This window comes from Schistocerca gregaria, chromosome 8 (assembly GCF_023897955.1).
Source record: "Schistocerca gregaria isolate iqSchGreg1 chromosome 8, iqSchGreg1.2, whole genome shotgun sequence".
NCBI lineage: Eukaryota > Metazoa > Arthropoda > Insecta > Orthoptera > Acrididae > Schistocerca > Schistocerca gregaria.
In genome coordinates this window covers 505299134-505326204 of record NC_064927.1, presented here as the reverse complement: position 1 = coordinate 505326204, position 27071 = coordinate 505299134, and the positions used below count along the sequence as shown (strand labels likewise).

At 37.7% G+C, this 27071-nt stretch overlaps 1 protein-coding gene across 2 annotated transcripts in view; it reads right to left on the bottom strand.

The window, feature by feature from the left end:
* The window catches only part of LOC126285010 (protein argonaute-2-like), a 363943-nt gene that overhangs the window by 18684 nt on the left and 318188 nt on the right, over positions 1–27071 (bottom strand). For both annotated transcript variants that reach the window (XM_049984318.1, XM_049984319.1), the window contains exon 17: positions 9199–9289. In XM_049984318.1, the coding sequence (XP_049840275.1) occupies positions 9199–9289 (91 nt within the window). The remainder of the gene's footprint in view (positions 1–9198; positions 9290–27071) is intronic.

Genomic DNA, 27071 nt, shown 5'->3' with positions numbered 1-27071 from the left:
ATATTAATTTTGAGTATAAGAATTTGGAGACAATTTTTTGAAGAAAAAAGTGTATCTTATATTCTGTAAAATATGGAAACTAATGACCTGTTTCACTTACACCATCATTTTCCATAATTTTTGTGAAGGTGATGTATTCTAGAATAGTATGTCATCTAAGCAATAATAATATCCTCCGCAATCCACGGTTTGGAATTCAGAAGAGTTGTTCTACTGAGAATACCATTTACAAGTTCACTCACTAAATTTTACAAGCATTAAATAATAAAATAGCACCAACTGGTATATTCTGTAACATATCTAAGGCATTTGACTGTGTGAATCATAATATTCTTATAGATAAATTGAAGTTTTATAGGATTGATGTTGCAATCAACCAGAGGCTAATGTCATATTTAACCAAAAGAATGCAAAAAGTTGTTCATAGTAATTCAAACAATGTTGTCTGTGGGTATTATTCTGACTGGGGAGAAATCATTTATGGGGCTCCCCAAGTTTCAATCTTAGGTCCACTATTGTTCATAATATATGTAAAAAATCGTCTGTCTAATATACAACAAGCAGAATTAGTTCTTTTTGTAGAAGACACTAAGTTTGTAATCAGTCGCAGAATACATACAGAAACACAAGATATAGTAAAGAATGTTCTCAAAACTATCATTGACTGGTTTTCTGCAAATGGTCTCACCCTCAATCTTAAAAAGACATAATATATTAGTTTTGTACATCTAGGGGTACTACACCAATGATAAGTGTGACACAGGGTGAGGAAATAATAAATAAGGAGGAAATTTCAAAATTCTTAGGTGTTCATATTGACGAGAATTTAAACTGGACAAAGCATATTTTGGAACTCCTAAAATAAATTAGTTCAGCCATATTTGCACTTAGAAACATTGCATATCGTGAGGAGAGAAACATCAGTAAATTGACATATTTTACATATTTTCATTCAGTAATGTCACAGAAAATAATGTTCTGGAGTTAACTCATCTTTAAGAAAGAAAGTCTTCATTTCTCCAAAACATACTGTAAGATTAATATGTGGTGCACACACCATCACCTTGTAGACATCTGTTTAAGGGTTTCAGCATTCTGACTACTGCTTCACAGTATATTTATTCACTCATGAAGTTTGTTGTAAACAATCCACTGCAGTTCACAAGGAACAATGATGTACATAATTACAATACCAGAAGGGAAACTGCCATTAAATATTCATTATGAGTCACACAAAGACAAACTGAGTGCTAAATGACATTTACTTGAGGGTAGAGTTGGCACACAGTAAACATGCAAAACAGTGATGCTGATTGCAGGTTCCAAGATTCAGATGCAATAATACCTGGGTTAAGACTGCTATGAGCATAGCTTTGTAGAGACTCACCACTGTTTACATCTCTTGTCAAACTCTTCAGGCTCTTACAGGCTGGTGTACTATGCATAGTGTTGTGTCAAAAGTGTAACTGCATTTGCAGGTTCGTGAGATTTAGGTGTTCCAACAAAAGTGGGAGATTATTTGGAGTTGTTGACTAAGAGAACTCTGGCAGTAACTGTGGGCCATAAAGTTGATTACATAGATTACATTTGATTACATAGATGACAACACAAACCTTCAGAACCAAGCTGCCACCTCTACTTCTGATTTAAAGATAATAAATTGCAGATCCATGGCATCTAAAGAAAGGTTAGTGGTGTTGGAAGAGAACTAAATAACATGAAATGAGATGCAACAATATTATGAAAAGGATAGTTGCTGCTCACCATATAATGGAAATGCTGAATCTCAGATAGGCACAACAAAAAGACCATCAAAAAGTGAGCTTTTGGCCAACAAAGGCCTTTGTCGAGGGACACACACACACACACACACACACACACACACACACACACACGCGCGCGCGCGTGAAGTGAAGAAAAGACTAACATAACTGAAATCATCAAAATTATTTTATTACAGAAGAGCTGAGCAGCAAAGCTTTTCAGGTGCAGGTCTTTGTGTAAAAATGAAAATTAAAAACAGTAGATTGCCTCTGAAGGATCCTCAGATAGAATAATAAGACTTGTTTTACAAATTCTGTATACTGCTTGGAAATCATTGAAGCCTAACTTGCTCAATTTTTGATGAGAAGTTAGACTTTTATGAAAATTCGCAGAAACTGATAAACAACAGTATATTCCATTACAACTGCGGATTTCAGTGTATGAGAGAAAAACTTAAAAAAAGAAAAATTGGATAAGATGCTACAGATGACAAAAATCATACATCATGCGTTGACAGAACTTTTGGTCACTGCCATTCTTGCCGCATGAATTATGTACAGTAAATACTCATTTATAAAACAAATTTAATGGATTTATCCAGTTATAATTTGGAAATAATTACTAAATAATTTTTCTGTTTTCATTTAAGGTAGAATGAGTGGGGACTGGAGCACACAGCTACATATACTTTGTTGGAAGAGAACCACTGCCCCGCCAGTCAGAGTGTCAAATTTAGCTGTCAGCCAGTGACTTCAAAAAGATACTGCATATTGTTCTTGTTCCCTGCAATCATTATTTGAAATACTGTGTAATTGTAAAATAACAAAGGGCTACTGTAAATTATCTGTACTGTACTAAACAAATTGTACCAGTTGTTTGGCATTTACATCTGTTACTGTAAGGTGAGGAGTCATAATTCCAAAAACTGTGGTGTTAGCAGCATGGTGTAGTGGTTAGCATTGCTGGTTGACATGTTGCAGGTTGTCAGTTCAAACCCAACCACCATTAGTTATTTGTTATTCAGAGTTGATCATTTCTGGAAGGTTTTTGAAGTATATTATGTTTGTAATGTTTGTATATTCTGAAATATTCAATTTTTGTATAAATAGCTGCACTGTCCACTCAGTCCATTCTGTTCTAGCTGTACAGGGATGTCAGTAATACATGTGCTTCCAGTACTAAATGTTGAACTTCATTGATGATGACACCTTCAGATTTGGACTTGATTGTTGTTTAGACTTGTCAATATGACTTGACACTCATAATGGCAACAACACACTGTACTTTTGAATTTATACTACTGCCAAAGGCACCAAATATACACTATATTGCTAAAAGCAATGGCATAAAAAATTAATAACAGCTTGTAATGGCACTGGCAAATGGTACACTTTCATTTTCTAGTATACAACTAAATATTCATTAAATTCACTATTGGATTCAGTAATATTTTTTGAATGATTTTTTCCTTTTATTTACATTTATGCAAATGTTGACATGTTGTTTGCTTGTGAACTAGTGTGAAAGAGTTGTTTTTCATTCAAATATTGTAACTGACGAGTGGTTTTTAAAAGTTGATAAATGTACAACTGTTCAAAATTTATATTTTTGCAGTTACCAATGAAGTTTGTTGCCATGCATGACTTGATGTAATGTTTTTGTTAAAAGCCAGCATTTGCTGTTGCTAGGGGGTGTTGAAATCTATAATTTTTACAAAACTCAATATTTTCTCCCCACCAGTTAAATTGAAAGTTGATATATGCAAATTGTGGTTTGCTTCTGAGACACCTGAAGGGAGAATAACAACAATGAATGTTACTGACAGTAAAGTAAGAGAGCTTTCTTGGGGGGGCGGGGGGAGGGGTGCAGCAGCACTTGCTGCCAGAAATAAACAAGTGGTTTACACAACAACATTATCTCCAAAGTATTCATCAGCTGAGAACCAGCAGGCATTAAGTACTTTAGAAAGTGCATTTTAACCATCAGCTGTTTTATTTAACCTACATATCATCTACCAGTCATAGACCATCACTGGATATCTGTCAACAAAGAAATTGAAAAAAATTCAAATTAAGATTTTAAATGAACAAAAAGATTTAAAAAGTAAGACTTTCTTTGAAAACTTCAGTGAAATTTTGAAATTATCTACCTAGCTGACAACCCCTGACGTCATCGCCCCCCTCCCCCTTTCCCTTGTTTTATATTTTTGTGTGACATGTCACTCACATAGTTCTGCTTATGACCCTTTCATACTCAGATCCTTTTCTATTTGTCATCATTTTAGTGTGTGCTACTGTGAGCATTCTGTATATATGTAATGGATATAATTACTTTATACTATGGCTTTTATTTTTGTTCTCGATCCAGTACAGGGTAGAGATTTGTTGACTTGTACAACATCTCTCCCTTTTTAATTTTTTTTATTTTTATTTATTTTTTTAAATCATGACAGAACAACATTCCTGTTAGTTGTACTGTTTTAAGAATTTGAAGTTGGTAATATCTTCACTTGTAAATAATTGATTTCAACTATCAATGGTCTGTTTTAAATTTTATTGGCAGATCTAGATTTCAGCTAGAAACTAGCCATTCTCAATTCACTATCATTTTTGATCAATGCATGTAATGCCTGTTGGTCGGGAAATGTATTCAATGAACAGTGGATGAAGCCCGACCAACAGGCATTACATGCACTGATCAAAATAATAGGTTAGTTTCTAGCTGAAATCTAGATCTGCCAATAAAATTTTAAAAAGGACTACTGATAGCTGAAATCTAATATTTACAAGTCAATATAATAGTTGTTGCGTGCAACAGCCTTCTGAATAATGGAAGGTAACCTGATGAATTTCTTCATTATATTTCACACCTGGTGGACACAGTTAAAGAATGTCTGTGTCTGTTCATATATCTGTGTATTATGGTATGTCTGTGCATTATGGTCTTCTTATAATTACAGTAACAACACTGCTTAATGGAATAGTTGTAGGTCATTGTGATATCATTTTATGGAAGTTGTACTTAGACTGTTATTCATGTTTTTGTACATGATGAGCCTTGTTACTGAATATGTCAAGTCAGTTGCTTCATGTATTTCATTATTATATGCCTCTCCATCTTTAGAATCATTTTGGACATAATGTGGTTTGTTACTGAACATGCAGTTCATTATTGTATCCCTCTCATCTATGTGCTGGGCTTAGAATGAGCACTAATTTTTAAGTGCACAGGATGTTGTACTCTATACATGGCCCTGATATATATATTTCCACAGTTACATATAACCAACATTGATGTGTTAAGGTCATATGTATCATACACTAATGACATCCATGATCAATCATCTTTATATATAATCTGACTCTGTTCATTTTAGTTACCCTGTGTTTTGAAATAGGTAGATTTTATCATGTACTTACGTTTCGTTGTCCACAATATTCAAATGATGTGATATGTGATGGTAATGGTGCTTCTACAATGGCATATATGAGTATATATGCACCGTATGCCACAAGTACTATTACTTCATATCTTTCACATGTAATAACAATGATTTGTAACCTGATGTCTAGGTAGTGTTTGACAGTGTAGTCTTACCACATCAAGCAACAAGTTTGTTTGATTTACTATCCTATGTTAATATGTCAACTACTTCTTGTATATGCTTTACTAGTTCCCAAGAAGCTAATGTTGTTAATTGCTCACATGTTTCCACTTTGTAGCCTGTATTTTACTTTCAGATGGCTGTCTTATGCTCCTAAATATTAAGCTGTTCAATTTGAATTATGGGTGATGTTTACATCCTCATTAAAAGTTGCATGTTGTAGATTATTTGTATTTACATTAGTTTGGAACTGTACAGTTTGTTCACTTTCATAATATGATTGTAATTATTTAGAACTGTCAGTTTCATAAAATGTGAAGCTGTTATATACAAAGCCATGTATTTTGGTATCTATGCGCTGCTGATCCACTTATGTATCATTGTTTAAAGGTTGTGCTTGTTGGTTAGACATCACCTGACATATAATGTTTCACTTTAATTATGTGACTACTGTTTTTATTACTTAAGTATTTGTACCATGAATATGGTTTACATATCTGTTATTTTTAGTGTATCTGGTTTCATTGTTATGTGGACATCACTTTTATATTGTTATTGTGTACACTGTAACTATCACTGGAACTGTTCCCTATGTTTTCCATCTATCGAAGACTTTAGATAAGTATAGTGCATCCTTTGCTTTGCTAATGATGTAAACGTTCCTTGTTATGTTGGCTATGTGTTACAAATGTGCTATCTTTGATGTCGCTTGGCAAATGTTGAACTTTGCCGATGTTTTTTCTTCTATGATACATTCTCTATTTCACTTGAAGGATTGTGAGATATGTTCATTAGTTTTTCAAGGATAGGTGGTTGTATGCATGTTTCACTGGGCGAACCTTGATGTTGTATCAGCTTAAAAGGAAATTGAGATATGTTTTTTGCTGATCTGTTTTACCTTGTACATATACCACTGTAATTTTGCACCCATATTTTGTTATGTCACTTTCATGTACACTGTATTTTTTCCATGTTGTGTTCACAGACATCTGGTGACAATGATCTATGGCAGAAACCAGCAAATGATATACAGGTTACATAAAACAGCTGATGGTTAAAACGGATTTTGTAAAGTAAAAAAAGTTAACTCCTGATATATAAATGATCTAGTAGAAAGCACTGTATGCTCTTTAAGGCTATTCACAGATGGTGCAGTTGTTTATACCAAAGTAGCAACATCAGAATTTGCAGAATGATCTGCAGAGAATTGATGAATGGTGCACACACTGGCAGTCGACCCTGAACATAAATAAGTGTAACATGTTGCACATACATAGGAAAAGAAATCCACTACTTTGCAGCTACACTACTGATGACAAACAGCTGGAGACAGCATCTGCCATAAAATAACCTACCCAGAGCGAACTTAAGTCGAATGACCATATAAAACAGACAGTCGGAAAAGCAGACACAAGGCTCAGATTCATCAGAAGAATCTTAAGGAAATGTAACTCATCCACAAAAGAAGTGGCTTTATAAGGTGCTTGTTTGCCTGATTCTCGAGTACTGTTCATCTACCTGGGATCCCTATCAGGTAGAACTGATAGAGGAGACAGAGAAAATCCAACAAAGAGCAACGTGTTTCATCACAGGATCATTTAGTGGGCGAGAGATCATTACAGAGATGCTAAACAAACTCCACTAGAAGATGTTACAAGAGAGATGTTGTGCATCATGGAGAGATTTACTATTGAAATTTCAGGACAGCACTTTTCAGGAGTAGTCATACAACATATTACTTCCCCCCACATACAACTTGCGCATGGACTATGAGGAGAAAATTCGTGAAATTAGAGCCAATACAGAGGCTTACCAACAGTCATTCTTCCCACGCACCATTCCTAAGTGGAACAGGGTTGGAGGCATCAGATAGTGGAACCGAAAGTACCCTTCACCACACACCATTAGGTGGCTTGCGGAGTGTGGTGTAGATGTGATGTACATGTAAATTGTTGTTCAGTTGAGCCAGCTTTGTTTGGGAGAAGGAACATCAAGAAGGAATAAAAAGGGAAGAATACTCTTTGGATAAAATACAGTACAAGGAAAGAAGATGGCTAGATGGTAGCTGTATGAGCCACAACTGTTCAAGCAACAACAGATATGTCCAAAGACATAGTCTCAAAATTAATAAGATTGGGAGAAAAATAACCAGTTAATAACAAACCACAGCTTCCACAAACTTTTTGTGAAGAAGTTATGTTAAATAATGAAGGGAGAAAATCCAGTGTGTTTAAAGTATGTTTCCATATCCAACAGAATCAGCCATACCAAAGCTCTCCATAAGTGAAGTATTCTATTCAAGACAGTTTTGGCTATAAAATTTATGAGCACAGGCAAAGAAAATGTTGCTTTTTATACTTGGCTTGAAACAGAAGGACCGAAATGAGACAGTGAAGTGCCCTCTGCTCTATTGGTTTTTCTCAGAAACTTGAGGTGTCCCAGCCAGTAAATGGTCCAAATGAAATTCATTTATTTTCTGATTCCTGTACCAGTAAAAATAAAAATACAGTAATGATGTGCAAAGTAATGGCCTTCATGGAAGAAAGTGGATAATGTAATAAGTTTGTCGGATGCAGCTGAAACTAGGGCTGCTCGACTCTGTTAAGGATGCTTCTTCAACCATCAGAGCATATAAAAATTACCCATTCTTGATTAACTTGGAACTATAACTTTATTTACTGAAAAGTTAAACAATTGTATCCAATCTGTTACATCAGTGAGAAGATGTTTTACATGAGCATAATATTGTCCTTAACACAATGGAAAGGCTAACAGAAAATAAAGAGTAGAGATAAAGTTGTAACTATGTACAGTTATGCAGAGAATGAAGGAAAGCCAAAGAATAAAAGGACTGCACACACACAGCAGATGACGGTGGATGACAATGATGTGTCAATACATCAGTCCCTGTGGTGGAAGCCGAGTGGTATCTCTGAAATGTGCAGGGGAATGCACATGGCATCCAGAGCAAATTGTACATATTGGCTGTAGAAGTGAGCTGGAAAGTTGCTGAGTTTGTAGTTGCACTTGAGTTTGAGGTCATGCTTGTGGCTGCAGATCTGGCACCAAGTTAGGAAGCTGTTTGCTTGAAACATCAGTTGGAAATACATCCTGAAAGATGTCCATTGATTTGACTTGGTTAATGGAGACAGTTGTGGTCCTGCCGTTGATGGAAATGTCTAGTGTCTGTAACACTCGGTGTGGGCCTGTATATGGAGCTTGCATAGAAAGCTTCACACCGTCTGTATATAGCATCATATTTGAACAGTTAGTCAAACCATGATGTTTGTAACAAGGTGGGGTGACATGCCTAGAACTTTCATACAGAAGAAAGCAGGTGATGAGCTCATGCAAGTGATGTAGAAAATTTGGCTGATCTTGAGTGGCATACTGCTGAGAATCAAGGTCAACGAATTCACCTGGAAGACACATTGATTTGCCAAAAACCAGTTGTGCCGATGAAGCATCTCTGTTCAGCTTCTAAGTGTTTTGCAACCCAAAAAGAAGAAAAAAAGACAATGCACTACTAATCTTGGGAGTTTCAGTTTCTTCACGAATCCCGTAGTATCACATGAAGGGTGTAGAAAGGTATATTTTACCCACCTTTACTGTAAAGCCTTTCTAAATTTAGAACACACTGAAACCTCTATTGGCTCCAGGATAATGAATGTAACTAAGTGGTAGCTGGTAGTGTTTTCTGCAGCATTCTTTTACAAGTGGAATCATAACTTCAATACAGAATGACTCAACAATTACATTATGTATAGTACTTGTTTGCAATGCAGAATAATTCTGTACATGGGATACTAGCAAATGAATACATTACTTACTGCAGCTACTGAAGGAATATTTCTCTGGTCTGGTGATGGGTGTGTCACATCTGCTCCTATGATCATGATCGGTTCATGAAGACATGGAGGTCTGAAAAAGAATTAATTTTTGCATATTCTCGCATTATAAATAAGGTGCTTTATTCTATGAATGTGAGCTGGCCCTTCAGCTTACAGCAAAAAAAGATAGGGGTGTTATTTTAACTTAATGAGAAGTGCATATAGCGACAGGTTGTTGTGGTCTTCAGTACGAAGACGACTAGGCAGCTCTCCACACTAGTCTACCCTGTAAAGGCCTCTTCATCTTTGAATAACTACTGCAACCTACATTCATTTGAACATACATACTGTATTCAAGCCTTGGTCTCCATCTACCAATTTTATCCCTACACTTCCTACCATTACCAAATTATCTATTCCTTGATGTCTCAGGATGCATCCTATCAACCATTCCCTTCTTTTAATCAAGTTGTGCCATAAATTTCTTTTTCCCCCTATTTGATTCAGTACCTTTCCTTAAGTTATTTTATCTAACCCTCTAATCTTCAATGTTCTTCTGTAGCACCACATTTCATAAGCTTAAATTTGCTTTTTGTCTCAACTGCTTAAATTCTCTTTTTGTCTCAACTGATTATCATCCATGTTTTATTTCTGTAGAAGGCTATACTCCAGACATTTACTTCCCAACATTTAAATTTATATTCAATGATAAAAAATTTCAGAAATGATTTACTTGCTATTGCCAGACTGCATTTTCTGTCCTCTCTACTGTAGCTATCATGTCGTTTTTCTGCCAAAATAGCAAAACTCACATACTACTTTTAATGTCTTGTTTTATGATCTAATTTCCTCGGTGTCACCTGATTTGATATGGCTACATTCCATCACCCTTATTTCACTTTTACAAATATTCATCTTATAACTCCTTTTTCCTCTCATGAACCATGGACCTTGCTGTTGGTGGGAAGGCTTGCCTCAGCGATACAGATAGCCGTACCGTAGGTGCAACCACAATGGAGGGGTATCTGTTGAGAGGCCAGACAAATTCGTGGCTCCTGAAGAGGGGCAGCAGCCTTTTCAGTAGTTGCAGAGGCAACAGTCTGGGTGATTGACTGATCTGGCTTTGTAACACTAATCAAAACAGCCTTGCTGTGCTGATACTGCAAACGGCTGAAAGCAAGGGGAAACTACAGCCGTAATTTTTCCCAAGGGCATGCAGCTTTACTGTATGGTTAAATGATGATGGCCTCCTCTTGGGTAAAATATTACGGAGGTAAAATAGTCCCCCATTCGGATCTCCAGGTGGGGACTACTCAGTAGAACGTCGTTATCAGGAGAAAGAAAACTGGCGTTCTATGGATCGGAGTGTGGAATGTCAGATCCATTAATCGGGCAAGTAAATTAGAAAGTTTAAAAAGGAAAATGGATAGATTAAAGTTAGATATAGTGGGAATTAGTGAAGTTCAGTGGCAGGAGGAACAAAACTTTTGGACAGGCGAATACAGGATTATAAATACAAAATCAAATAGGGGTAATGCAGGAGTAGGTTTAATAATGAATAAAAAAAATAGCATTGCGGGTAAGCTACTACAAACAGCATAGTGAACGCATTATTGTGGCCAAGATAGACACAAAGCACATGCTTACTACAGCACTATAAGTTTATATGCCAACTAGCTCTGCAGATGATGAAGAAATGTATGATGAAATCAAAAAAATTATTCAGATAGTGAAGGGAGACGTACATTTAATAGTGATGGGTGACTGGAATTCGGTAGCAGGAAAAGGGAGAGTAGGAAACATAGTAGGTGAATATGGATTGGGGCTAAGAAACGAAAGAGGAAGCCGCCTGGCAGAATTTTGCACAGAGCACAACTTAATCATAGCTAACTCTTGGTTCAACAATCATAAAAGAAGGCAGTATACATGGAAGAAGCCACGAGATACTGACAGGTTTCAGATAGATTATGTAATGGTAAGACAGAGATTTAGGAACCAGGTTTTAAATTGTAAGATATTTCCAGGGGCTGGTGTTGACTCTGGCCACAATCTATTGGTTATGAACTGTAGATTAAAACTGAAGAAACTGCAAAAAGGTGGGAATTTGAGGAGATGGAACCTGGATAAACTGACTAAACCAGAGGTTATACAGAGTTTCAGGGAGAGCATAAGGGAACAGTTGACAGGAATTGAGGAAAGAAATACAGTAGAAGAAGAATAGGTAGCTCTGAGGGATGAAATGTGAGGGCAGCAGAGGATCAAGTAGGTAAGAAGACAAGGGCTAGTAGAAATCCTTGGGTAAAAGAAGAAATACTGAATTTAATTGATGAAAGGAGAAAATATAAAAATGCAGCAAATGAAGCAGGCAAAAAGGAATAAAAACGTCTCAAAAATGAGATCGACAGGAAGTGCAAAATGGCTAACCAGGGATGGCTAGAGGACAAATGTAAGGATGTAGAGGCTTATCTCACTAGGAGTAAGACTGATACTGCTTACAGGAAAATTAAATAGACCTTTGGAGAAAAGAGAACCACTTGTACGAATATCAAGAGCTCAGATGGAAACCCAGTTCTAGCCAAAGAAGGGAAAGCAGAAAGGTGGAAGGAGTATATAGGGGGTCTATACAAGGGCGATGTACTTGAAGACAATATGGAAGAGGATGTAGATGAAGATGAAATGGGAGATATGATACTGCGTGAAGAGTTTGACAGAGCACTGAAAGACCTGAGTCGAAACAAGGCCCTGGGAGTAGACAACATTCCATTAGAACTACTGACAGCCTTGGGAGGGCCAGTCCTGACAAAACTCTACCATCTGGTGAGCAAGATGTATGAGACAGGCGAAATACCCTCAGAGTTCAAGAAGAATATAATAATTCCAATCCCAAAGAAAGCAGGTGTTGACAGATGTGAAAATTACCGAACAATCAGTTTAATAAGCCACAGCTGCAAAATACTAACACGAATTCTTTACAGATGAATGGAAAAACTAGTAGAAGCTGACCTCGGGGAAGATCAGTTTGGATTCCGTAAAAATATTGGAACACGCAAGGCAATACTGATCCTAAAACTTATCTTAGAACCTAGAGTAAGGAAAGGCAAACCTACGTTTCTAGCATTTGTAGACTTAGAGCAAGTGTTTGATAATGTTGACTGGAATACTCTCTTCCAAATTCTGAAGGTAGCAGGGGTAAAATACATGGAGCGAAAGGCTATTTACAATTTGTACAGAAACCAGATGGCAGTTATAAGAGTCGAGGGACATGAAAGGGAAGCAGTTGTTGGGAAGGGAGTGAGACAGGGTTGTAGCCTCTCCCCAATGTTATTCAATCTTTATATTGACCAAGCAGTGAAGGCAACAAAAGAAAAATTCAGACTAGGTATTAAAATCCGTCGAGAAGTAATAAAAAAACTTTGAGGTTTGCTGGTGACATTGTATTCTTGTTAGAGACATCAAAGGACATGGTAGAGCAGTTGAACAGAATGGACAGTGTCTTGAAAGGAGGATATAAGATGGACATCAACAAAAGCAAAATGAGGATAATGGAATGTAGTCGAATTAAGTTGGGTGATGCTGAGGGAATTAGATTAGGAAATAAGACACTTAAAGTAGTAAAGGAGTTTTGCTATTTCGGGAGCAAAGTAACTGATGATGGTCGAAGTAGAGAGGATATAAAATGTAGACTGGCAATGGCAAGGAAATCGTTTCTGAAGAAGAGAAATTTGTTAACATCGAATATAGATTTAAGTGTCAGAAAGTCATTTCTGAAAGTATTTGTATGGAGTGTAGCCATGTATGGAAGTGAAACTTAGAATGCTAAATAGTTTGGACAAGAAGAGAATAGAAGCTTTCGAAATGTGGTGCTACAGAAGAATGCTGAAGATTAGATGGGTAAATCACATAACTAATGAGGAGGTATTGAACAGAATTGGGGAGAAGAGGAGTTTGTGGCACAACTTGACTAGAAGAAGGGATCAGTTGGTAGGACATGTTCTGAGGCATCAAGGGATCACCAATTTAGTATTGGAGGGCAGCGTGGAGGGTAAAAATCGTAGAGGGAGATCAAGAGATGAATACACTAAGCAGATTCAAAAGGATGTAGGTTGCAGTAGATACTGGGAGGTGAAGAAGCTTGCACAGGATAGAGTAGCATGGAGAGCTGCATCAAACCAGTCTCTGGACTGAAGACCACAACAACAACAACAACAACTTCTTTATGTGATACTATCCATTCTGTTCAATTGCTCTTCCAAGTTCTTTGCTACTCCTGACAGAGTTACAATGTCATCAGCAAATCTTGGAAGTTTTTACTTCTTCTTCCTGAGCATTGATTTCCTTTCAAAATTTCGCTTTATTTATCTTTACATTATCTTGAATAACACAGGGAAAAGGTTACAATCCTGTCTCACTTCCTTCTCAACTACTGCTTCCCTTTAATTTCTTTCATCCCTTGTAACTGCAGCCAGATTTTTGCAAAAATTGTAAATCACCTTTCACTCCCTGTTTTTGAACATTAGAGTCCCATTTCAGAGTAACTGTGTGTATACACCTTCCTGCTACCCTTCTTGTGGCATTTATTGCTTGCTTTCCTTAAATAAATTAATACAAATACCAGGGTGGGCCCTTGAAGAAGCCATGGCCAATTTTCGTTTTGATATTGAAAGGAACAAACACCAGCATAGTGGTGCTAGAAAAAAAGCTTTCTTTCTGGTATCAAATACAGATATGGATTTGAGGGAAATTTTCTGGCATTGTGCAACTGGTTCACAGTATTAAAGGGAAGGCACAGTGCGAAGAATGCTTCTCATACTACAGCAGGAAACATTTACAGGGGCATCCAGGAAAGAAATAACTGTTTGTGAGTTTGACCCCCTCCCTCTTGTTTTCCCTTCTTCCTCCTTAATTGCTAATGAGAACTCTTCAGCTTAACCTGTGACTGTAAATACACAATGATGGCACAGTGAAATTTATGCTGTGGCTGCCATCCAAAGAGTGAAATTAAATCTTGCGAAGAAGACATTGAGATCTGTCTCTAAGGAACAATATAATTGGAATAAAAATGGTTACTAATTTAAATGATTGACTGTTCTTTCTGTTCTTGGTAGAATATTTTATACATTCCTAATGAAAACACACATGACACTGATATAATATTGTAATGCCCCTAAGGAGTGTCTCAGTTGTTATCCAACAATGTCCTTTATTAATGTTTGATTTAGGACTAAAATGAGAGGAATTATCTCTGGGAAAATATGATGTAAAATTACTGAACTTGGATAAAATATGCAAACACATTAAATAATGAACTATATAACAAATTACAATAACTGTTCTGAGAAGAAAGTAAGTTGAACAATAAACCTGGATGACTTGTTCCAATGGAGAGGCTGAATAAAATAATCTTGTCATTTACAGGTCCGATATTATAAACAGTTAAGATATATAAGTGAGATTAAGCAGTAAGTGGTGCATTTGTAACTGGGACAATGTAATTTTTTTAGGAAGAATAATTTACAATGTAGTCTGGTTGGGATTATGAGTAGTATCTGCAGTTAGACGTGAGTGAGTAAGAGAACTGTCTCTGAACATTCTGCAATAAGTTTTGGCAGATGGACATATGTTTATTAATATCCGTTATTTCAAAGCAGTTAATCTTCCTTACTTTATGGATGTGATATTAGACTTCACTTTTCATCTTCTAACTATGGTCTTCTTTAAGCAGATATTCTGAAAAAGTAGAGTTTCCTTTCCTAAGTTTCCAACTTCTGTGGTGTTCATTTCTCGTGGATGCATATTGTCCAGACTGATCTACATAGAATCTGGCACAATTACAACTGACTTTGTACACTCCTGGAAATGGAAAAAAGAACACATTGACACCGGTGTGTCAGACCCACCATTCTTGCTCCGGACACTGCGAGAGGGCTGTACAAGCAATGATCACACGCACGGCACAGCGGACACACCAGGAACCGCGGTGTTGGCCGTCGAATGGCGCTAGCTGCGCAGCATTTGTGCACCGCCGCCGTCAGTGTCAGCGAGTTTGCCGTGGCATACAGAGCTCCATCGCAGTCTTTAACACTGGTAGCATGCCGCGACAGCGTGGACGTGAACCGTATGTGCAGTTGACGGACTTTGAGCGAGGGCGTATAGTGGGCATGCGGGAGGCCGGTTGGACGTACCGCCGAATTGCTCAACACGTGGGGTGTGAGGTCTCCACAGTACATCGATGTTGTCGCCAGTGGTCGGCAGAAGGTGCACGTGCCTGTCGACCTGGGACCGGACCGCAGCGACGCACGGATGCACGCCAAGACCGTAGGATCCTACGCATGCCGTAGGGGACAGCACCGCCACTTCCCAGCAAATTAGGAACACTGTTGCTCCTGGCGTATCGGCGAGGACCATTCGCAACCGTCTCCATGAAGCTGGGCTACGGTCCCGTACACCGTTAGGCCGTCTTCCGCTCACGCCCCAACATCGTGCAGCCCGCCTCCAGTGGTGTCGCGACAGGCGTGAATGGAGGGACGAATGGAGACGTGTCGTCTTCAGCGATGAGAGTCATTTCTGCCTTGGTGCCAATGATGGTCGTATGCGTGTTTGGTGCCGTGCAGGTGAGCGCCACAATCAGGACTGCATATGACCGAGGCACACAGGGCCAACACCCGGCATCATGGTGTGGGGAGCGATCTCCTACACTGGCCGTACACCTCTGGTGATCGTCGAGGGGACACTGAATAGTGCACGGTACATCCAAACCGTCATTGAACCCATCGTTCTACCATTCCTAGACCGGCAAGGGAACTTGCTGTTCCAACAGGACAATGCACGTCCGCATGTATCCCGTGCCACCCAACGTGCTCTAGAAGGTGAAAGTCAACTACCCTGGCCAGCAAGATCTCCAGATCTGTCCCCCATTGAGCATGTTTGGGACTGGATGAAGTGTCGTCTCACGTGGTCTGCACGTCCAGCACGAACGCTGGTCCAACTGAGGCGCCAGGTGGAAATGGCATGGCAAGCCGTTCCACAGGACTACATCCAGCATCTCTACGATCGTCTCTATGGGAGAATAGCAGCCTGCATTGCTGCGAAAGGTGGATATACACTGTACTAGTGCCGACATTGTGCGTGCTCTGTTGCCTGTGTCTATGTGCCTGTGGTTCTGTCAGTGTGATCATGTGATGTATCTGACCCCAGGAATGTGTCAATAAAGTTTCCCCTTCCTGGGACAATGAATTCACGGTGTTCTTATTTCAATTTCCAGGAGTGTATATTTCACTCTTTTACACCCCAGCACCAGAGCGAATATGATACTGTCGTTTCTGAAATTTAGCTGCTTGAGGAATGTTTGAAATTGTCTGATAGTATATGTAAATAAGCATAACACATCACTGACATATCCAAAGCAGCATCCACCCTTGAAAAACAAGGTGTTATTTTCCATAAAGTTTTCAACAAGAAGTGGACTGAGGGAGACCATCTGACTTTTTGTGTATCTTGTCATTGAAATGAAAATTGCTTTTTGTTAGGCAAATGTGTATAGATCATCCTATTTCAGCTCTGACAACTGGGTTAGCTCCTGATTTATGTATTAAGTCTGTGAGAATGTTTAGGTGATCCTGTTAAGGTATATTAGTAAATAAGCTGCTGAGATCAAAAGAAAATAGCTTGACACAAAGGATGATTTGAACTGAATTTAAGAATAACATGATTTGGTTTAAACTTGGTTTTAATTTTTATCATGTCAGTTATCTCTCTGGCTGATTTGTAGCATAGGGCTGAGAATGGATGGGCATATTATCTTTATAGAGTTTATGGAGGCCTTACAGTCTGGGAGCTATAGGATTCATGTTGGTGATACAAAATGTATCGTAGTCTAATATTATACTTTTACACAGTTTGATAATACTTCTAGCTTTATTGTTAGAAGATTGTGTGGGGTCCTTTGTGTCTGTTGGGGGACATTATAAAATATTGCATTTTGTTTACATAGACACCTTTTTTCATTACTACAAGAGTACTCCCTTTGTCTGATATGATTACTATAACCATACTATCACTCTTCCTGAAACTGTTTAAGACTTGTCTTTTTTTAGCTGAAGGGGCACTAGTAATAGGTTAGGCCTTCCCAGTTTATGAGCATGTTTCGAGGAGATATCACAACCTACCATAAATCAAGGGTTATTTCTTTTTTTTTTCCTTCTATTTCTTTCATGGAAACTTTTTGTGATAGAGCATGTTTTTGCATTTTTTCCATTGCTTTTGGAGACTACCTACTTAAAGAAGGCCATAATTGCTATGTGCAACATGAAATCTTATGTGACATCCATAAGGGAGGAAGGTGAACTACCTTGAAATAATGGAAATTAGTAAAAATATGTCCATTCTGCTTATTGCTGCATGACCAGATACAGTTCGATTATTTGCCACTTGTAACTGCAGATACAATTCAAAATCCAATCCAGGCTATGTTGTAAACAGCCCCTTCTACTCAAATGCCCCATTTTTTCATTTATTTCAGTCACTATAGTTTCACTGCCCTGTCACAACTACAGCTGCATCCCTTGCCTGCTTAATCTCACTTATATATCTTACTTGTTTGTAATATTGGACCATATAAAGGACAAGATTATTTTGTTCAGCCACTCCCTTGGAACATGTCACCAAAGTTATTTTCTTCTGAGAAAAGTTGCCGTAATTTATTATATAGTTCATTGTTTAACATCTCACATATTTTATCTAATCCAATAATTTTACATCACACTTTCACTGAAATAATTCTTCGTTTTAGTCCTAAATCAAACATTACCAATGATCATTGTTTAAAACCAACTGAGATACTCTGAAGATGAATTAGTTGATCTTACGAAAATTTCATGGCCACACACCTTTATCTTTGTACCTGATGATGGTGTAACAGATGAAAACCAGTTTGCAAAATCAATAACAAAAATCCTAGAACATTACACCAGTGTCACATGTGTTTTCATCCATAATGGTCCTAATTTGATTGATTTCCATGACATTATTCATTAAATTGTTTCATGATTCTATCACTGTGAGAATAACTCATATACTTAATTATGGCAGAAGTTATAAATGAAAATTTGTTAGACAACTTTCTGAAGGAAAGCATTTGAGAGAATTTCCTAGAAAGCAATATCATTTGTTTTAATGAACTTTTCTGATCCTGAATTACTGAACATGTTGTACAGTTCTTCAGAATGGCACAATTGCAAATCAACAAATTTATGTTAACTTTTACATTTCTTGTTTCAATTTGAGTATCTGTTATGCAAACCATGTTTCTTCTCTCCTACTCCTTTCCACACATGCCTCCATAATTTATCAGTTGCACTGACTGGCCACAAATTCCTCTCCTGTGTCAACATCTTCATTGATTAGCGCTTGCACCCTATGTCCTCAAATTACATGTGGGATGTATTCCAATCTCTGCCTTCCCCTACAGTTTTTATCCTGTATAGTTCTGCCTAGTGATAAGGAGGTTAATCCCTGATGCTTTATCACATGTCCTATTATCCTGTTCCTCCTTGTCACTGTGTTCCATTTGTTCCTTTCTTATCTTATAAATCCACCTGATTTTCAACATTCTTCTGCAGCACTATATGTCACATGCTTCGAGACTCTTCTGTTTTGGTTTTCCCACTGTCGACAGTTCACTACCATTCAATGCCGCGTTCAGAAAGTGCAGTCTCAGAAATTTCTTCCTCATATTAACACCTAAGTTTGGCACCAGTTGCCTTCTCTTGGCCAGGAAGCCCTCTTTTCCTGTGCTAGTCTATTTTTTATGTCCTCCTTGCTTCATCCATTATTTTGCTTCCAAGGTAGCAGAATTCCTTAGCTTCATCTACTTTGTGACCACCAATGTTTCTGCTACTTCTCATTACTTTTGGCTTTTTCTGGTTTATGTTCAATCCATATTCTGTGTTCATTAGACTATTCTTTCCATTCAACTGATACAATGCTCCTTCTTCACCTTCACTGAGGATAGAAATCTCATCACTGAATCTTATCATTGATATTCTCTCACTCTGAATTTTGATCACACTCTTGAATCATCCTTTCACTTTCTTCATTGCTTCTTACATGTATACACTGAACAGTTGGGGGTGAAAGACTACATTCCTCTCCCACAGCCTTTTTAACCCAAGCACTCTGTCCTTGGTCTTCCAATTTCTTATTCCCACTAAGTTCTTGTATGTGTTTGAATATCATCTGTCTTTCCCTGTAACTTACTCCTATGTTTCTCAGAATTTTGAACAACTTGCACCATTGCACATTGTCCATTACTTTTCTAGATCAACAAATCCTATGAGCATATTTTGATTTTTCTTCAGTCACGCTGCCAGTATCAAATGCAAAGTCAAAACTGCCTCTGGCACCTTTACCTCTCCTAAACCAAACTTATAATCATCTAACAGATCCACAATTTTCTTTTCCATTCTTCTTTATATTATTCTTGTCAGCAGCTTGGATGCATAAGTTGTTAAGCTGGCTGTGCAATAGTTTTCACACCTTTCTGCCCTAGCTATCTTCAGAATTGTATGGATGATGTTTCTCTGAACATCTGATGTTACATCATCAATGTCTCCTAGATTTTGCTAATTAACTTGAATATTCATTTTGCTGCCATTGGGCTTTATACCAAGGTTAAAACTGCCATGCAAAGCTACTGAATATGTAAATGTTCATCCAATGGTATTTCAAATTCCATTGTAAATTGATTGATGCACAACAATAGAGCATTTGACTACAATATACAACTATATACCTCATGTAAGTAAGTAACTAAGATTACAAAGGTTTAACAAGAGCTATGGGTGTTGGTAAAATTTGGTGGGCATTAATTAAAATACACTCTTTGCCAAAAGAGTTTCATCTTTATTCCTCTCCCTTAATTTCTCAGCCTTGTTCAAATCCAGGTTTTTTCAAAGTTTCAGAATGCATATTGTGACATTTCTGATCATGGTGCACACACATTTGTTTTATCTGCAAAAGAGAAAAGTTACACCGTGGAAAATATTTATTACAGGGTACTAGGTAGAGTTGCAACAACACAGCAAAATGAACATTTTCTGTGAGTCTTTCACTTAAGATAGGGCTAGTGGCACCCATAGTCTAGGAGTTGCATAGAAGCATCTCTGACTAGTAATCATGGATTTGATCCCATCCAGTACTTAAATTTTGAATAAAACTGTTGGTGTTGGTGGCTGAAGACTTTCAATATAAAGACTCACCTTCATTCTGCCAAAGACTTTGTCGAAGAGAGCAGAAAAGTGGATAGGCTTTAGGGCAACCTGTCCCCTAGGGGTGGGAAATTGCTCTTAAAAGGCAGAAGAATCGGCAGTGATCAATGGCTTGAGGATGCAGAAGGCAATGGAAACAACTGCATTAAAACCACGTTAAGTCTATCAGCAGGACATGTGGCCTGTAATTGAAAAAAGTGTCATGATGATCTCTAAATTGCCAAACGATTTCATATTGTGAGGGTAAGCTGAAAAGTATTCATGTTCACATATTTGCAGCTCTCTGCTGCAAGCGGGCTCCAAATTGTAGTGTGTATCACAGTGGTAATGTACCTATGCTAATGCATCAGAAACAGTGTGCTGTAACTGAGTTTAGAATTCAGAGAGTTTGTTCATACTTGGAGCACCCTCTCCTTTAGTGTGACACTGACAGACCACACATGAGTGGCAACAATTTAACGCCTTGGGTTCACTGTCACTAATTGTCCTCCATACAGTCCCAACTTGGCCCCATCCGATCTTTGTCTGTTTCCAAAGCTTAAAGAACGCCTCTCAGGACTTCATTTTGATAGTGCTGAAGCACTGTAAGCAGAAGTGAGGCTGTGGCCCTGTTAACAAAGTCAAACATTCTACAATGAAGATGTCAATAAACTGGTCTCTTGTTGGTAGAAATGTGTTCTTTGCCAGGGTGACTACAGTGAGAAATAAATATGTAGACATAAAGAGTAATGACGCAGAATGTTAATTTTAGCGTTATTTAAAAATGTTTTAAGAGTTTGCACATAAAAAATTGGAGGCAATACTTTTCAGTATGCCCTCGTAGTACACCATTCAGATCATCGGATGGGCACTGCACGCCATTCAAATCATCAGCAGGGGACTGCTAAGGGGGAGCTAATTCTGAGAGAAAAGACAATTAACCGGTGGAGAGCTAACTTTCTACAAGCTGGTGTGTGGAATGTCAGAAGTCTGAATGTGGTAGAAAAGCTAGAAAATCTGAAAGCAGAAATGCAAAGGCTTAAAATACATTTAGTGGGTGCCAGTGAACTAGAATGGGAAAAAGATAAGGATTTAGATGAACATAGGCTAACAACAACAGCAGAAAAAATGGTACCAATGGAGCAGGATTCATTATGAATAGAGAGTTAGGACAGGTAGTAAGTTACTGTGAACAGTTCAGTGATAATACTGTTCTCATCAGAATCAACAGCAAGCCAAGGCCAACAACTATAGTTCAGATATACAGAATGACATCCCAAGAAGAAGATGAAGAGGTACAATACGAGGGCATTGAATGATTAGCTCAGTACATAAAGGGAGAAACAAGGAAAGTAACAGAACATAGAGTTATGGAAAAAATGGATTCAGTAGTAGATATGAGACGCGAGAAAGACTAACTGAGTTCTGCAATAAATTTCCACTGGCCATAGTGAATATACTATTCAGAAACCACTAGAGGAGAAGATGTACTTGGAAAAGACCTGGGGATAAGGAGAGATTCCAGATGGATTACAGAATGGTAAAATGGAAATTCCAAAATCAGATATTGGATTGTAAGACATACCCAGGTGCAGATATTGTCTCACTCACTATTCCATAATGATGAAGGTGGGCTGATGTTTACAAGAATCATCTCAAAGATCAATGTGAAAGTTATTGTGAAAATGATTAACACAGTAGGAAGTTCAGTTAAAGAGATATTGGTATCTCCAAAAAGAACAGTTGCAGAATTTGGACAGATAACCATAGCTACTAGGAAATTACATGTGAATAAACCTAGTGTAAGAGAAGAAATCCTTCAATTGATGAATAAAAGAAGGCAGCACAAAAATGTTCAAGAAAAGACAGAAATACAGGAAGATAAGTAACTTAGCAATGGAAGAAAAGGGAATTACATAGAAGCCAAGGCAAAAAGGCTAAAGGTAAAATGCAAAGAAATTGAAAAAGAAATGTTTGTTGGAAGGACTGACTCAGCAAGTAGAAAAGTCATAATGAGCTTCAGTAAAATTAAAAGCAATGGCATTAACATTAAGAATGCAATGGGAATTCCACTGTTAAATCAAGAGGACAGAGTGGATAAATGGACAGAGTACACGGAAGGTCTCTACAAAGGAGAGGTCTTGCATGATGGAATGACAAAAGGAGAAATGGGTGTTGATATCAAAGACACAAGTGACCCAATATTAGTGTCAGAAATTAAAAGGGCTTTGGAAGACATGTGGTCAAATCAGGTTGAAGGGAAGATCATATTCCTTAACAATTCCTGCAATGATATGTGGAGAAATAAATGCAACCACTGAATACAAAAAGGAACTGAGCGAACTTATTAAAGTACTACAAGTATTTTAGACACAGAAGAAATGTTTGCACGAATGATCCACATAATTATTCAACATAAAGAACAGTGTATGCTGGAAAATAAAGCACTGTCTATGACAATTAAATAGCCTACTGGTACTATTAATGAAAAGATCGAAGTAATGGAAACAAATATTCATTATCTGAGGAAAAGCTAAATACGGCTGAAGTTAAGAGCACAAACAGTACAAATAAAGTCACTGATGTAGAATCTAAACTGAACAATGAAACTGAAAAAAATAAAAGTTAATTAATAGCTATAGAGAGAAAATTACAGGCACTTTTGTAAATGTTTATGCTGAAATAAAGAATTTAGATGAAACTTTAAAAAATTAGTACTCAGTGTCAGTAACATAAAACCAGGCATGGAAGCACAAATAACAACTGTTAAAGTAAAACTGATGAAAAATTCAGAGTTGTTATTGAAGTTGTAAACACAAACACAGTAGTATGTAAAAACAATGTCTCAAATTCAGAAAATAGTATATATGTGTTAATTGTGATAGTTGAAGAGTTAAATAATAATGTAGTTAATAAAAAAAGCTTTTCTGTGATGCTTGTGCTGTAAGGTCTCAAATTCCCATGAAAAACGTTTCAAATGAGGGCAATGTACAATCTGTCGATTTTTTACAATACTGCTGAAAGAATTTTATACCCCCTATGAACAAGTGAATGAAATAACTTACAAAATTAGAAGAGGGAGCATTACCGTTGGCTAATCAAAATCGTTCTGTGGAAATTATCCCAGTCAACGAAGACCAAAAAAGGGCAAATAGTGGGAAAAAAATCGTGACATAGTAATTTTTTTTTTTTTTTTTTTTTTTTTTTTTTTTTTTTTTACAGTGATAAGAGGAGTATCACAAACAAGATACTAAAAATTGCCACCTGTGGAGTGTGGGTGATGGGTTGGGGATGGGGGAATTTAAAGGTTGCTTTTTTGTGTTTCTCTTGAGTAAATTGAAAACTGAAGCTTTTTTGGGATTATGTTTCCACACTGCAGGGGATAGGAATATCACACATTCATAGTGTTTCAGTGATATAAAATTAACGTTTACTGTTAAATAAAGTGGGTTAAGAACACATATTAAATGTGTGTACCATGTCTGAGTGCAGCAGAGTCATATTAAGAGATAAATTGTGTTCTGTGGCTGTAAGAGGGTGAAGGGAGCAGGGTTGAAGGGTAGAGGTGTAAGGGGAGCTAGACTGCTGGAATGTGATCATGCAGCTCCCTTGTTCGATACTCCACAATGCACCTTGTGAATCACTGGCAACACAGTGTACAGACATGCTCAGTGTGTCTTTACTTTCCACAAAGTGCATTAATAATATGTGGAATACAGATATGAGTTACTAGCAATACTAGCACAAGAAACACATATGGACAGAATCTATGAAAATCTGTGCATATTGTTCTAGACTGCTAGAAGAGAAATTGATTCTTGTCATCTGGTGTGACAGCTGTAGCGTTCTTCCGGGAAAGGTAACGTCCCTCGCCACAAGTGGTGCTTGCTCTGAATTTGCAGACTGACTATACCTCCCAAGCATTTCCTGCTCAGTTTTCTTAGATGAGAATACAAAATAACTTCACTGAGCTTCAGTGTATACAGGAGTTATTTGCATTTGTTAAATGAGCTGTTCTATAAAATACATTCCTATAAGCAAAGGAGGCTGAAGAATGGATAATTTGTAAGGCTGATGTTGCCAGTGATTCTGCAGTGCTGGTGGCGAAAGGATTGGCACGATAAATGTAGAACCTAGTTCCTCTCCATCATTGACACTTTATTGTGTAATTGTGTTGTAGTCACTTGGTGGTGAATTAATGAATGACCAGAAAGTTAGTGCCTGTCTCACACCATTAATTTTGTTACTGGTAGACTGCACAAACTTCTTCCACTCACAAATTGCTGGCAGTTTTACAGACAGCTGAACTGAATGGACCCACTGTCAGTACCAGATTCTGTTAGATCAACGAAGTTAAACACCATCAGTCATGGCCAGTGTTCGGATGGGAGACCGTTACAGTATGCTGCATGCTGTTGACAATTTCCCATTGTCTTTGCCTTTAGAGCAGAAGGAACAGAAGAGGTGCTGGCATAAGGTCCCTTATTACCAGTCTTTGCATCAATGTCCTGGATTCACTTCCAAACACCTCCAAAATGTCTTATGAAGTGAGGGCATACAATGCTACTGATGCTGATCCATCTGCTAGATGGGGACATTAAGCTCTGTGAGCCCGTTGGTGCTCTTAAACAGTCCTGGATCTATGATATTTTCGAACTGGGGCAAAAAATTGATAGTGGTAACACCCCCCCCCCCCCCCTGCCCCCCAAAGTGTTTGAGATAGGACATCATGTTCATTTTGTGGCACACATCTTTCTGAAGAGATTGATATATAAAACATTTAGGTTCACGGAAATGTAAGACTTGTTATTTGGTCTTAATGTGCAAAAGTGCAGTGCCACACCTCTTCAAACAGCATTCGTCACTGTATTTCGCTCTGTCGAATTCAAATGTGTATATTTTTTAATGGAAGCCATCAAACCTGTATCCAGGACATTGGAAATAACCTGTGGTGCCTCTCCTACCCCCTTAAAAAAACTCACAATTATTCGTTATTATTTGTGACAGAGAGTGTAAGAACTCTTTAGAGAATGTGCACTCTTTATTGCTTATTAGCTAATAAGTTTCTCTTTTGTGTGACATAAAATTAAATATAGAGAACATAAAAACAGTACAGAGAAGAGACACCAAGACGGTATACATTTCTTCAAACTTTAGGTCCCAGAATTTTTTCCTCTCTGATCTTTTATCGCTTTACAGGGTGTGCATTCCTTTCTGCGAATGAATCTATTACCTCATAAAAGTTTGTCAAATATACTGCTACATGAAAAATCAAAATCTCATTGTCTAATACAGAAACAGCTGTTAATAGAAATAGTATCCAAGATTGGTGTGGTTTTTTGATTCGATTACGTCTATTTTGTCACTGTCAGCTAGATAAAATGAAATAGTCCTGTCTAATATTGCAGCAATTGCAACACATCAAATAAGTGAGACTATTTTGGCACAAATGGTCATCTTTATCTATCTCATTCATTTAAATAACATGACAGAGTATAATTCACGAAGTGCCCATATCAAATGCCTAGTAGGCCTGCTACAAGCAAAAAGTGTTGCGTTAGGAAACAGTTTCACATTTCATTCATACATTCCAGTTTCTCAAGCATGAGATTGAAAAGTAGTAGTAGTACTAAATTTTTATATAAATTTCGAATCGTCATATTCTTCCATATAATTTGTGTGATTTCCCCATTTCTTCTCCTTCCTCATTCTAACAAACAATCTTATCACTAATTCTGTAACTATTCCTGCCATTGTCAAACCTTATTCTTTGGGTAACTTCACCAGCCATGCCAGAATTACTGGTTCAGTTATCCCACATTTATTCTGTGGTTACGCATTGTTACATGTTTGTACAATGCTATTCCAAGAATAGAACTTAAGCAGCTGCTAATTGGGGATTCTACAACTGGCTCTCAGTAGTGTAGAAATCTGGCAAAATAGCCCCTTCCCCTTTTTTCTGTGGAAAAGGTTTTTATTTCTAGATGCGACAGGGATTCCTCTGGCAGAGACATCAAGTGCACTAAGCACATATTCAAAAATCAACTTATGATTAATTCATACACCAACTTAGAATGTGTTGAAAAATGTTCAAAACCCAACAGGGATGTGTTTCAAAATCATACGAACAATCGATAGACCAACGTGCACTGGACGCAAGGTATTTTGTGAAACCGGGGTTTTTCTTTCCTTCAACAATATGAATTTGGCACCCCCTGAAATTGCCACCCAGGGCAGATACCCCAGATTGCCCACACCTAGATCCAGGTCTGCTCTTAAAGAAGAGAGGTTATGAGGCCCCTCTCCCTTCTCTCATCATCCTCAACATGAACACCACACTACATCATACACATACATACACCATTACAATCATCTACAGTAAACGGATACACTAACACACACAGGCACAGAGGACAGGGAAAACCTTTCCAATTAGGTGGCTTACTTTAGTGGAGCCACTTACGATACATCCACAGTATATCTTCTGCCACCCAGGGCAGATACCCCAGATTGCCCACACCTAGATCCAGGTCTGCTCTTAAAGAAGAGAGGTTATGAGGCCCCTCTCCCTTCACTCATCATCCTCAACATGAACACGACACTACATCATACACACACATACACCATTAC